This window comes from Oryzias latipes, chromosome 14, assembly GCF_002234675.1.
Source record: "Oryzias latipes chromosome 14, ASM223467v1".
NCBI lineage: Eukaryota > Metazoa > Chordata > Actinopteri > Beloniformes > Adrianichthyidae > Oryzias > Oryzias latipes.
Window position 1 is genome coordinate 9,908,049 of NC_019872.2, and position 13,250 is coordinate 9,921,298.

Consider the following 13,250-nt stretch of genomic DNA (forward strand, 5'->3'; position numbering starts at 1 on the left):
GATCAGCTCATGCAAACCCTTCAACAAACATGAACTCTGCTTTCGTCTCTCCTTTTAGATCATGTCCTATGGACTCCTGGAAAAAATGAAGTTCAGTGCACTGGAGCTGCAGGAGTACCTAGATACCTACAACAGTAGAGAGGAGGCTGCTGTATCGGTAACGTAACTCCCTAATATTAGAGCGTTTTTTTGTTTTATTTTGAAACTTTGTGACTAAAAATCCTACTTTCTTTTGTTTCACTTTGTCCTTCAGTGGCTGAAGAACTGTAAAGATACATTTCCCAGGTGTCCTGGCGATAGCGTGGTTACCTGCCAACCTGGAGACTCAGAGGAGAAGGTATGGAAGACTTTTTTCTTACAAAATTGTTGGAGATTTTAGCATAATAAGTAACATTTTGCCCTCCGGTTGTTTCCATGTCAAAGTCATTTTAAAGGAGCTGCTCTTTCTGCCTGTTTGCTTTTTGTTTTACGCTTTTTCTACAAGCATCTGTTTTTTTTCTGTCAATAAGAATAATGCACTCTGCATGTGATTGACTAAAGGCTTTCTTTTCCTCTCTGACACCCTAACATGCTTTCTCGCTGTCTAGCAAATGGAGTCTCTTGCAGTAAGTTTTCTTCACTTCACTGCTTTAGATGGCTCAAAGAAAAACTGATAAGTGTACTGTTTGCCTCAGCCTCAGTTAGTGTAGTAACCTCTTTTCTGTGTTAATCTGTGGGGATTTTTTTAGAAAAGCTATGAATCTGATGTTTTCCTCTTTTGACTCATTCAGCAACTGGAACTTTGTCAGAGGCTGTACAAGCTGCACTTCCAGCTTTTGCTCCTATTCCAGTCCTACTGCTCTCTCATTTGTCAAGTTCACGCCATCAGCTCAGTCCCTGAGGTGAGTCTGGGTTTTACAAAATTATTTGTAGAAGATTTCTTTTCCCTCTTTTTTTCCACAAACATCTGTCTTTCTTCCAGCTACTGAACATGTCCCGAGAACTCAGCGATCTGCGGATCAGCCTGCAGGCTGCAGAGGCAGCAGTGGCCAGCGACTTGGAGCACAAACACACAGCTCACTCCCACAAACATGCCAGCCAGGTTGCGGCCATGGTGGTACCCAGCTTCCCCAATGTGGAGGCGGCGGTGCAGGCCATTCTGGAGTGTCTGAGGAACCACGAGTTCACCAAGGCTGTGCGCTACATCCAGGAGTGCCGGTGAGTCATGACTCTTCAGAAATTTAAACTCTACACGTGACAAGAAAGTGAACGAACATTATATTTCTTTTCAAGTCCCACTCCGATTATCGTTCGATCTATTTTAAAAGTGTTGCCACTGGTCTTTTACATTTAATTATACCGCCTTTAGGCAAAATCACAAAACCTCTGTCACTTACCAGGACATAGGTTCTCCAGAGAGGCATATATCATTAGAAATTGGAACTGGTAGTTGTGGACGGGACTGTTGGCTACTCTGCCCCCCTTCCCGTCACCCATGACTGAGCTATCTGTCACACCTTCAATCTAACATTAACGATGCAACAAAATAGGCGAGTAATATTGGAGCTATCCAGCTGTACAGTTTTTAGCCAAACGGCAGCTTGGAGAACGATGTGGTCGTCTACAAGCGGATGCATCAGAGTGGAACTGGGAGCTTGTGGCCTGCCGTCGTAGTTTCTATGTTACAACTACAACCTTTTTTTTAAACTGCATTTATCATCTGCTCCGTATTCACAGCGATTTGAACAAAGAAATACTATGAAATACAAGTTTAAGCTTATGTTTCTTTATACATGTCCTCCATCATCAGAAAAGATGCCAAAAGAACCCGTCAAAAACACCAAAATCACATGTGGGTTTTTATAACAAAAGCATCTACGTTTTTACAGAATTTACCTGAGAATCATACCTAACAAAAAATAATGCATTTCAGGATCCAGTGGCCCAACGGACTGTTTGGCAGCAGCTCAGAGAGTGAGGTCCAGACTCTACTCAACGTCTACTTCCGTCACCAGACTCTGGGCCAAACGGGCACTATTGCTCTGGTTGGGTCCAGACAGGACCTCAGCCTAATCTGCTCCAAGCTGTTAGAGCTCAACGGGGAGATTCGCGATATGATCCGCCGCGCCCAGGGCTATCGGGTCGTCACGACTTACCTCCCCGACTCCAGCGCCTCCGGGACCAGTCTCTGACAGGAATTCAGGAGCTCCCCACCTCTCCCGCCCCCAATTTTGCAGCTACAGACGCTCCCCAAGCTATCCCCAAATCTGCCAACCCCACCTGCTGTAACACAGGAGGGGCGGCATCCACAATCGTGGCATCGACCGCCTCTTCCATCTGCGCATCTGCTGCCCCAATTTCACATCTCCAGCCTGATACCTGCATGCCGCCCCATCCACCACTAGAATCCTATTCAGACCAAAATCTACCCCTGCTCTCTTCCCTGTCTGCCTCTGCTTTGCTTGATTGTCGGAGCTGCTCAAACTCCCCCTGCCAAGCAGACTGTCCACTCCCACTCACCGTACAACCCAGGAGGAGCTATCGAGGTGAAAGCTCTAGCTTTTGTTATCCTTTCAGAGGATTTTCATCTGACACTTCTCCGTCACAGCTAAACCACAGCAAGCACATGATATCCTCACTTTCATCTACCATGATCCCCATCGTTGAGACACATCCCTCTCCATCACCCGTTCCTTCCCGGGGATCACATCTTCCCCACTTCCCCCTCTCTCCCTACAAAAGCTCCAGCGCCTTGTCAGTTGCTCACCCCTCTCCTCCAACTCCCCTCCCTCTCTGCCCCAGGGGACCACAGGAAGCCACGGCGTGGGGCTGCTGCTGCTCCCTCGGAGAGGGTGCGGCGCCACTAACCCGCTACCTAGGAAAAGTGGGGCAAGCCACCCTGCCTTTCATAAAAGTAAGGGAGCTCCTGAAATCCGAACCGTCAGACGTCCAAACTTGAAACCACGACAAAGGACCCGAAGGCTTGAAAGTCTGTAAATCCAAATAAACTGAAAATGACTGTGACGTATCTACTGATTTTACACATATCAAGATGAATCTCTGACCCTGTCTGGATGTCAGAGATTGCTGCCTGCTGATAAAAGACGACCTGAACGGGTTTTATTCGAGCGCTCGCTTGTTTTTTCCTTTCAAGCTCCGCGCTGTAAAAGCGATGTGCTCAGAATTGAATCCCTTGCTTGACGGACATCCTCACTGCAGCTTACTTCTGATCCCGAGGACCTATGGAGACTTTTAACTTGGAAGTAAACCTTGCTCAAGATGTGACGGACAGTTGCTGCCTATTGAAGAATGTTATAGCTTGCAGGGAAACCACACGGGAAACTGCGTCCTCCCAGGCAGGGTTTTTCCTCTTTTGCACTAAATGGGTTTTGTTTTTTTTAATGTTACTGAAGGGGGACTGTGTTACTGCGAGAGAAGAAAGCTGTCACTTTTACTTTGAAGGAAAAGCTCAAGTGACTTCTCTCTTATTGCGTCTACTGTTTTGACACCTCCTTTGGTGGAAACTGTGCAATGCATGACCCAGTTGAATGCTTTCCACTGTACACTGGCATCACCTTTGCTCTCCAGATGTCCCCAACCAGACCGACTGAAAAAAATGGACATTAACTTTTCAACCTTAAACTGCTCTAATCCTGCGTGTATTCTATGTCAGTGAGCCAGCTTCTCTAAGAACACTACTGATGCCATTGTCTGTGTGTGACATGCAGTCCTTTGTGGCTAGTTGTAGAGTCAACGTGCGCACACACATTTCTCACTGTAAAACACTCGTTACCCGTCAATTTAGCACTCAAATGCAGAGTTGTACGTAAATGTTTGATCTTTTTACTGTTAATAGTTCTGCTCACAACCATAGTAGCACATGTTTGTGTGATTGTGTAGCTGCACATTATGGAAATGCTGACATTCAGCGCTCACTGTCAATGTTTGAAGAAAAAAAAAAAAATGAAAAAAAAATTGTCAACCCTTTTGTGACGATCCATCTCTCCTAGAACAGTTTGCTGTAAATCTGATCAGTTCTACACTTTTATATTCGGATTTTTTGTTTACCAAACTGCCACGCATGCATTTTCAGATAATGTTTTACCGATAAAGAAAATCAAGTTTGATCTCAAAAGATGCTTGTGGGAGTTGCAAAAGGGAGCTTCAAGCTCACGTGGGTGTTTGGTTTGTTTATTTTCCTCATGTGCAAGTCCATGTGTTTGCATGCCAAACAAGTTGCACTTTTTAAAAAAAGAAGCTTTTTAGATGAATAACTGTTTGCCATTGTGTAAATACTTTTACTGCCTTTGAGAATTTGTTTTTAGTTGAAGTTCTGTACAAGTTTGTGTCAAAGTAAAGACATACCAAAAATTTACTGGGCTTTGAGATTCTAATGCAATGACTTAGGATTGGCATAGATCCAAACTCAAATAGCGAGCACAAGTGAGAACTTTTGGTTTTCTGACATTCTGTGGAAACTGATGGAAGACAAGTGGAGCGGAGGAGTCAAACCATTTTAAATGTACCAAATACAAAAGAATCCAAGTTTTCCACACTTCCTAAATATTGGCATTTCATAGCTTAAATTTAAACCTTTAAGAAATGTTATACATTCAGCTACAGTGGGAATCACTCCCATCTGGTATTAAATACTTAAAAACTTCTGGGATACCAAGTGGGGTAAAGGTTCATTAAAACACATTTCCATGTCTTACTTCGCTTCCATCTCAGTTTAGATTGCAGTTTCTGTAAAGTAACTCAAAATTCATAAGTCGTCATAATTCTATAGTACTTGCAAATACCAAATCTTAGAAACACTTATTTGGTTAATCCGTTTTAAATTCTGGTAACTGTTAGCATAGGAGACAATTATACAGGTGCAACTGAATTTCAATGAGCTAATTAAAAAAAAAAAAAAGGAAATAAATTACCAAGTTACCAAGATTAAAAAAATGGCAAGTCAGTTTGAAGTGCAACTAACAATTCATATACTTTATTTCTTTACAAAATTCCTCTGTCAACAGTAAACCACTCTAGTCAAAGAAGATGCCCCACATTTTAAAGAATTCCCTCAAACCAGAGCAAATGTGACGGCATGTGTGGTCAACATTTTACAGTTGCAGCTGGCATTTGTAAAAAGGTACTTCAGACACATCCATTCACTTTGCAGCCATCTAAGAGCAGCTTAGATGATGTACTTGAAACTGTAAATGGCGTCACAGGACAGCCTCATCCCCTTACAGCGACAGCACAGGTCCTGGCGGTGAGGTCTCTTCATGTTTATGTGCCTCTGCTTCTTCTCACAGATGCAGCAAGACTGAGAGCAGCCCTGAGGAAGCAAGAAATAAAAAATAAAAAAAAATGCATAAAAGCAGATTTCTTTAAGCAACCATTAATAAAGCCTTTACCTTGCAAAGTATGGACTCCACTCTGTATGGGTTAAAGCCCTCCTGACACTTCCGGCAGAGCTGCTTATAGTACACCTCAACATTTGAACACAGTTCAATTATTAGAGCTAAAAAGTTTGCAATTATTGCATCTGCTGATCAATTCATTCCTTACCTTACTGGTTCCAGAAATGCACCACACATAAGCACTCTCCCACCGGATGTTGCACTTTTTACAGTGGAAAAAGCCATACCTCTGTTCCAGGAACTACAGGTTTCAACATTTATATAAAGGGAATACAAATAAAGTAGGCACATTGTTGCAAAAGTTTTAAAGCATAATCCATTTTTTGCACATGAAAATATAGTCTACATCTGTGTGAAAAGAAGATCTTTTGGGGGTATCTTTTTCAAATAGAGCAGTTATTTGAAACCATATGAAATCCAAAGGTTTTGACCTCCATACCTGGAAGTTGGAGTCCTTCAATGGCCTGTAGGAGGAGGAGGAGGAGCTGAAATCCTTCTCTGCGTCCTCGCCACTGTATTCCGTCGTGTCACACTTGGCTGGCGGGGCTTCAGCGTCCCCCTCACAGCTGTCCCGGAGCTTTTTCAGGAAGATCCTGCGGTCAAACAGCGGCGAGTAGATAGACACGGGCCTCAGGAAGCGAAGGCCGCTCACCGGCGGCGAGTGGACGCCCCCCTTTCCCTCCTGGGCGTCCGGGGTCTGCGGAGGCTCCTGCTCCTCCTCCTCCTCCTGCTCCTCACCCAGGAGCGTTTTGGGACCCAGCGAGCACTGGACGATCTTCTCCACTCTCGCGTTCACCTGAACGCCGCACTCCCTGGTGCTGGCCCTCTTCTGGGGAGGTGCCGGGGGGCTGACCTGTGACAGGATGGTCTTGCAGAGCTCCAGGTAGTTGAGGCCCTGCGGGATCATGAAGCGGCCCTCCCGCTTCCCCCAGCCGCCGCCCTGAGCCGGGGGAGCGCTCGCCGGGTTACCGAACACGCTGCAGGCTGGAAACGAGGACAGGAACCCCTCCATCCTGGAGCCATCATCACAGCACGGCTCTATAGGAAGACATTTATGCCTTTGACATCTGGTAGCTCTAATTAGTTAATTGAGATCAGCAGGTGTGGACGAAGACATGTCTAGAGAAGAAGAAAAAACAGGTTCATCACAGAAATGTACAATTTAGCACACAAAAAAATGTTTTATAGCTGATGGTGGGAATATTTCCTTAAAGCTAATTTAGGGGTCTGCAACCTGAGGCTCTGGGGCCACGTGGTCCTTATCTATGCATTGTGGCCCTTTGGTTTTGAAGAAAAAACGCTTTAAATAAACAATTGTAGTTTTGGTTATATTGCTTTAGTTTTTTACGTTTTTTACTTCTTTTTTTTAAACTGGCCTGATGACTAAAAATAAGATGGTATAAGGTTTAATCTACAGTAAGATTGGTATGTTATTAGAATATGCTTAACACATAATTTCTTATCACAAAATCTTATTTTATTTAACACCAGGTGTATTTTATTTTAAAAGGAACTTACATTTGCTTTTGTCAAAAGTTGAAGTTAAAATAATAAATTAAGAAAAAATGGAACTTTTATAAATATTTATAAGCTACATGTTGTAAATAAATGAGTTAATGCCACAAAAGCATAAATAATGTGTATTTTTCTAACTGAGGAACTTGGACAAACTGTATCTTTTAATGTTGAAGGCTGCACATCCATGAACTAGATGTTCAATGTAGTTCATTTACATTTTTATTAAATATAAAATAATTTATCATTCTTTTTTCATTCCTACTTATAACTTATAAACACTTTAAAATCTTGTTTTGACACTTCTTTTTCATCTGTTACTTATTGACTTCTTTTTAAAGTAATTGGATAACCATATTTTATCTCTATTTAGGTATATTGTTTTAACTAATGCTCTTACCTGAGTATATTTTTGGATGGCCACCACTGGTAGCCATCAGCACACTACTTTGAGGTAATTGAAATTGAAAGAGCTGTTACAGTTTTTCTCAGTGGCTTTAGTACAATTCTCAGATCAGAATGAAATTCCCAAAACTATTTGTTCAATCTTCACATCATGATGTCACTTGTGCACATCATATAAGCAGTTTCTCACTTCTTTGAACAAGTTGCAATTGCTTTGGTACATCCATGCAAATGATTATGTACAATTCTCTGCTCTTTGCTACATTATCAATTGTTTATGTCATGTTGATCAAAATGTATTATATAGTTCACTGTGCAATAGTCTTGCTCCTCAAAACACCTAGTCATTAGTTCATCGTTTAAGTCATTAACTGCAAAATGGTTGACCAAGTTGTCATAATGTGACAAACATATTTCGCTGCATTGCAAGAGAGGATATTCGCTGTGATGTGAATGAGAATTTGTGTCCTAACATACAGGAACAACAAGAGGTGTAGGAAGACCACACCAATTCCAACTGCACTGCCTGTACTGTTGTACAGAATATTGTCCTATCTTTTTTCCCTTTGTGTTACTGTTTGCAGTGGGTTTTTTCTATGTTGGTATGACATGGTCTGTCAACAAATTACAATCTGAACAATAAAAGTGTAAATGTGATTCTTGTCCAGTCTCTTGCAATCAAACAAAAAAGGTGTAACTTACATTTTACAATTATTGTCATCCAAACTTTAGCCATAGTTTACATCAGAACCTCCCTCTAAAGTACACAGTTATATTGACAACATGACTAAGTCATTTGACTGTCTTGTTCGTAGACAGTGACACAAGGACTTGACATTCTGATGGCACTGACATGTTCAATGACATAAAGACTTAGTTTTGAGAGATGAACTAAAGATTTTGAGCAAGTTACAAGCTTTTGCAAGAAATCCATAGTGTTTTGCTGTTTGTACAAATTGTTTTGATAAATGCACACACGTATTTGCAAACTTCAATTCTGATCTGAGAATTGTACTAAAGCGACTGAGAAAAACTGTAACAGATTTATGTAACCTCGTTATGATGCTGGGGCTCCCCCTGCAGGTCCTACTGGTCAAAGACACATAAACAGACAAATCCCTGTACAGTGTTCTTCTATTTGCAATAAGATGTTCAAATAAGCGTCTAAGGAAGACAGTTTTTAAATACATATGCTATATTTGTGAAAACACATAATTATCACAGTCCTGCGACAGATAAGCAACTTGTTCAGGACGGGCCTGCCTTCGCCCAACATTAGCTAGGTCAGGCTCCAACATCCCCGTGACCCTGAAAGGATTCAATGGTTTTTGAAAATGGATGGATATAATTATCATCATTTTATATCTTTACGAAAAACTCAATATTCACTGAAAAGCACATAACCACCATCTTTTTGCTTGTTGTGGACCTTTACTTTTTGATACTATGCTCCCTCCCAAACTGGAAGGCATCAATTTTCTTTCAATCTGCAGGTGGATTGACAGTTTCCTGTCTGGTCAAAGTCAGGGGATCAAAATTGGTCTTCAAATCCAGCCCCCTCAACATCAGTGCTGGCTCTCCACGAGTCTGAGTGCTGGGCCCCTTACTTTCCACATCCACGACTTTACCCCCTGCCCAACACAAATGACGTCACTGTCAAGTTTGAGGCTGGCATTATGGTGGTGGAGAGCACCTGCAGTGATAAAGTGGAGAAGATGACAGGCTGGTGTAGGGATATTACCCAAGAAAAAAAGGACAGAAACACATTTTAATATGAATATAAAAATATTTAGTTAATATGAAACCATTAATTCATCATTTATACTAAGAAATAAATCTGTTTACAATCAAGCAAGTTGGCCTGCAAGCTAAAACGTCAGAACTGCCCAAGTAATACTTCAGAGTATGATGAAACCAGATGATGTAAAGAAGAATTAAAATAAAATTAATTCATGTAGGACTAAAGACCTATGAAAAGGACAGCAAACGCCCCTTATGAATAGACTCTAAGCATAAACAGCTGTAGTTAGAGAACTGATGGATGAAAGTATCATACATGCAAATTTAAATGAATAGGTGGTCAGACAAAAGAAACTGGTCATGAAGCCTCAAAAATAAGAATCACTGGATAGAAAAAGTTTGCTTTTCAAAGAAAAGTGAGATAGAAACTGAATCAAATAAAATTTATGTTTTTAATTTCAGTCTTAGTGTTTCTTGCTGTCAGATAGATAGATAGATAGATAGATAGATAGATAGATAGATAGATAGATAGATAGATAGATAGATAGATAGATAGATAGATAGATAGATAGATAGATAGATAGATAGGTTGGTTGATTGATTGATTGATTGATTGATTGATTGATTGATTGATTGATTGATTGATTGATTGATTGATTGATTGATTGATTGATTGGTTCAATATTGGGAACAAAGGAAAATACTAATATAAATTTGACGTCAAAGCGTTTCGTTGCGTTCACGCGTCGTCGGGATAGTGGGGATTTTTAAGTTCTCTGTGTTGATTTTAACGCTGAATAATTTTTTCTCATTAATATAATGAATTGCATGATATGTATATATGCATAAGGGATTTCAGAAATATAAACAGGAACCACAGCCATATTCAATAAATCACAAAACTAGAAAGTTCTCGTATTTTTTTCCAAACACAAATCTCGAGCTGAAACTGCTAATACATGATTTTATAATTATAATGGACTGATTAATAGTTGTTTGAAAATTCGTCCATCTTTATGTAAAGTACGCCAATATTTCCATTATTTCATTCAATGACTTGAACGCCGCATGAACGACTCAATTGGGTCCAAAAGTCATATCTGTAGTCGCCTATAGGTGGCACTACACACTTGCTGATAGTTTTTACCCATGGGTTCTGAATCTATGCATATTGGCGCCATTTTGGAGCTAGGAGGGGGAAGAGAGCTGCAGAGGAGGACGCTATTTATCACTATTCATCGTAACAGGTATGAAAATGCACTTGTGAGGATACCTGTTCCATTTTAAATTAGCAGCCTTTGCATGCCCGCTTGCGAAAACATCAGTTTGATCCGGGATGTGCCCGTGAAGCGGCCAGGTTTCTGGCGCAACAATGTGGAGTGCAGCCCGCCTCGTTCGCCTGTGTTCTCGGTAGTCTTGTCCGATTCACAGCGCTGGGTTGACTTGCTGCTTGGGCGCAAAAAACGGCTAGCCCGTCTAAAACTAGCTTATTAGCATAGCACAGTAAAAGCAAACACCAGTTGGGCTTGGTTGTGGGAAAAAGGGTCGAGATACCAGGTACGATATAAAGGTGGCTAGCCGGAGTGTTTTGTTCCATCAGCGTTACTGTCTGTCCGCCCTCTGTCACTGAGATTGCTGCTGTTGCTAACGCTAGCTTGCACGCGCTAGTCAATGTAGGAGTTAGCATGTGTGCGAGCCAGCAAACGGCGGCTAACACAGTTAGCTTCAGTCAACATAGCCAGACTCTCAGTAGTGTCTGCCTTTTTAACGGTCCCCGACCCCTAAAAAATGCTAATTAAAGCCTAATTGCTAGTTACAAACTATGGTTTATCTACCCCTCCCCCCTCAATTTAAACACATTGCTGGAATGCATCCCGAATACTAACTACAGTGATTTTCGCTGTTACTTTCTTCTATGAGATGACCTAGTGAGATAACATAAAGCCCTATAAAATACTTTCACCGTAATATTTTTCAACGCAGGTGATTAAAGAAAACGTGTACTTATAATTCAAATTCGTCGTATCATCTGATTTCGACTAACTACACGCCTCTTTGTTGCACACATTATGTTCATTAAATAATAGCATCTTGCAAAGTTTCCCCGTTCAAGATAGCAGTATGGAACCAGGAGGAACAGTTATGAAGTGTCAGTATGTTTGCGCTGACAGTCTCCTCCAGGGCGCTACGGCGTGTTGTTGTTGACAACCATCAAGCTGGCTGAACATTGCAGATGTGTGTGGGAATCGCGTTTTGTGTGGTCGTTGACACTGTAGCCATGACACAAGTCTTTTATGTTGACACTTACAAATGTATACAAAAGTTGTGTTGAACCAAAACTTTAACATTTCTTTCAAGCCGTTTGTTGATTTGTTTTCTTTTCTTTCTGTTAATGAATGACTTGAGTTGGATTTAGAAATTGGATAGGATTAAATGACTACTCGAGCATGCTTTGTTTCATTCTTAGCTTTTGATTAATGTTATTTGGGTATAGTTATGTGTTTCTGAACCATAGCCATGTTGTCTATGTAAACACATTTTATATATTTCAATTTTAGCTGAATTTTAAGGGAAATACGCAAACTACAATTGTGTGAGCATTGCTCACATGTTTGTTATTTATAGATTTGCAGGTTTATGACTGTTATTTCCTGTTTCTTTTTTGTTATTTTTGGACAGTTTTTAACTCTTTTGGCAGCCTTCGTTGAAATCTATTGTTGGTGTTTTTTCCTCAAATTTTCCAAAGTTGCTTTAATTTCAGTGAAATCAAGCTCTTTCACATTGTCAGCTCATTTTCCGTCCTTTCTTTGTGTTGGTGTGTGTGGGGGGTCACAGGGTTCGCCCTTCCAGACGCTGGTGTCCCTGCCACATTCTCTTGGCTTTCACTCTTTCCTTTCCTGGTGATTACTTACAGGGTTAAACCAATGTTGCCTCTGTCAAGGTTCAAGATTAAGGAAAGGAGAATAGCGCCCTGGCTGGCAGCTATATTTAAAGGATCAAAGTGAGCAGAGCAGAAGAAACAGCTTGATGGAAAACCCTCTGTGGGGTGGATACGTGTGTTGGACTGTGATAAACCAGTAAAGGCTTTTACAGTAGCTTGTGTTTAACATGTTGAGTGAAGGATAGAATGATTCTTAACTCTGCTTTAAAAATGTTTCTTAGATGAGTTTGGGGGGAAATCTGATTAGATTTCCATCCCTCAGTTTTCTTTTTTAAAAAAAGGATGTTGAAATTGCCTTTTTTTTTTTTAATCTCTATGTTTTTATTTCATTTTGCCACTTTAGTGCATTTAAGTCTATTGCTTCAATTCCTATTTTTAAGTCATTAAAATTGGCATTGTTCTGTATTTTTAATTTCTCTTAATTAGTTGACTCTCTGTTTATTCTACGTATTTTAATATTAAAAGCTTATCAGTAACAGATCCTAATTATTTTTAGCTTTGTTGTTGGTGTGTTTTTTAAGGTTGATTATTGGAGGTGTAACATTTCTTTTGATTTCAAGATAAGGTAGGAACTTGACCTACTAACATCTGTGTTGAGCAACCCCACTGTTGTTAGGTAGAACAGTGATTCAGTCCGATTTACAGCAGTTTTGACACTTTCTATAAGAGAGGATTTTTAAAAGCAGAAAAAAGTTATATTTCTTGTCTTCTGAAAGATCTAAAAGTTTCAAAATGCTCTCTTCTCTTATTTAAAAAAAACATTATACATTGTGTTTAATATGTTTTCTGTTTTTCATTCCAATCAAAAACAGTTAAGTAAAAGAGCTTAAAGTAATTAAATGAAACCTGACAGCTAATCAAATCTTTTCTAAATTTAGAAAAATAAACGAATATTTAGTTTGGAATGTTTAGTTTTAATCACCAAGATTAGATTTTTTTTTATTTTACTGTTTAAAATTAGAGTTGTGTAATACACATAGTAATAATAAGGATTAAAAAACCATAGAACGTGTGTTGTGGCTTGAGAAGCTCTTTAGACCTGAGCTCTCTTTAGAGTGGTTCTCTCCAGCAACTTCAGATCACAGCAGCTGTTACTCTATTCAGTTATCTGCTGCTGCAGTGCAGCCTTACTTTTACCTCAGTCCTTTTGGTACCAGTTTTAGGAGATTGCAACAGCCAAAAGAAAAGAAGGATTTTGCATTTTAGTGAAAGGACCCTCCAGTAGAGTATTTCAGATCAGTCACAATCTGTGTGAG

The 13,250-nt window shown here is 40.3% G+C and overlaps 3 protein-coding genes across 15 annotated transcripts in view; 2 read left to right on the top strand and 1 right to left on the bottom strand.

The window, feature by feature from the left end:
• The window catches only part of LOC101168389 (protein furry homolog), a 55,047-nt gene extending 50,693 nt beyond the window's left edge, over positions 1–4,354 (top strand). For 10 of the 13 annotated variants that reach the window (XM_023962126.1, XM_023962116.1, XM_023962121.1 and 7 more), the window contains 6 exons: positions 59–157; positions 254–337; positions 588–605; positions 771–881; positions 962–1,197; positions 1,913–4,354. In XM_023962126.1, the coding sequence (XP_023817894.1) occupies positions 59–157; positions 254–337; positions 588–605; positions 771–881; positions 962–1,197; positions 1,913–2,171 (807 nt within the window). In that variant the 3' untranslated portion in view covers positions 2,172–4,354. The other 3 variants (XM_023962117.1, XM_023962127.1, XM_023962125.1) reach the window with 2 other exon arrangements.
• Positions 4,355–4,943: 589 nt separating this feature from the next.
• zar1l (zygote arrest 1 like) lies at positions 4,944–6,440 on the bottom strand. The gene is made up of 4 exons (XM_004076194.4): positions 5,833–6,440; positions 5,542–5,634; positions 5,388–5,462; positions 4,944–5,308 (listed from the first exon to the last, which is right to left on the bottom strand). Exons 1-4 carry the CDS (start codon positions 6,403–6,405, stop codon positions 5,165–5,167), a joined length of 885 nt encoding a protein of 294 aa, XP_004076242.1. The 5' UTR covers positions 6,406–6,440; the 3' UTR covers positions 4,944–5,164.
• Positions 6,441–10,194: 3,754 nt separating this feature from the next.
• Positions 10,195–13,250, top strand: part of pds5b (PDS5 cohesin associated factor B) — a 31,431-nt gene continuing 28,375 nt past the window's right edge. Inside the window, exon 1 of the mRNA XM_004076195.4 lies at positions 10,195–10,300. The gene's annotated coding sequence lies outside the window, so the exon portion shown is untranslated. The remainder of the gene's footprint in view (positions 10,301–13,250) is intronic.

Coding starts and splice junctions, on each gene's coding strand:
- zar1l (XM_004076194.4), bottom strand. CDS start 6,405: ATGGAGGGGTTCCTGTCCTCGTTTCCAGCCTGCAGCGTGTTCGGTAAC. Junction 5,635..5,832: donor TGAAGGACTCCAACTTCCAG/GTATGGAGGTCA, acceptor TGAAACCTGTAG/TTCCTGGAACAGAGGTATGG. Junction 5,309..5,387: donor TGGAGTCCATACTTTGCAAG/GTAAAGGCTTTA, acceptor TTGCTTCCTCAG/GGCTGCTCTCAGTCTTGCTG.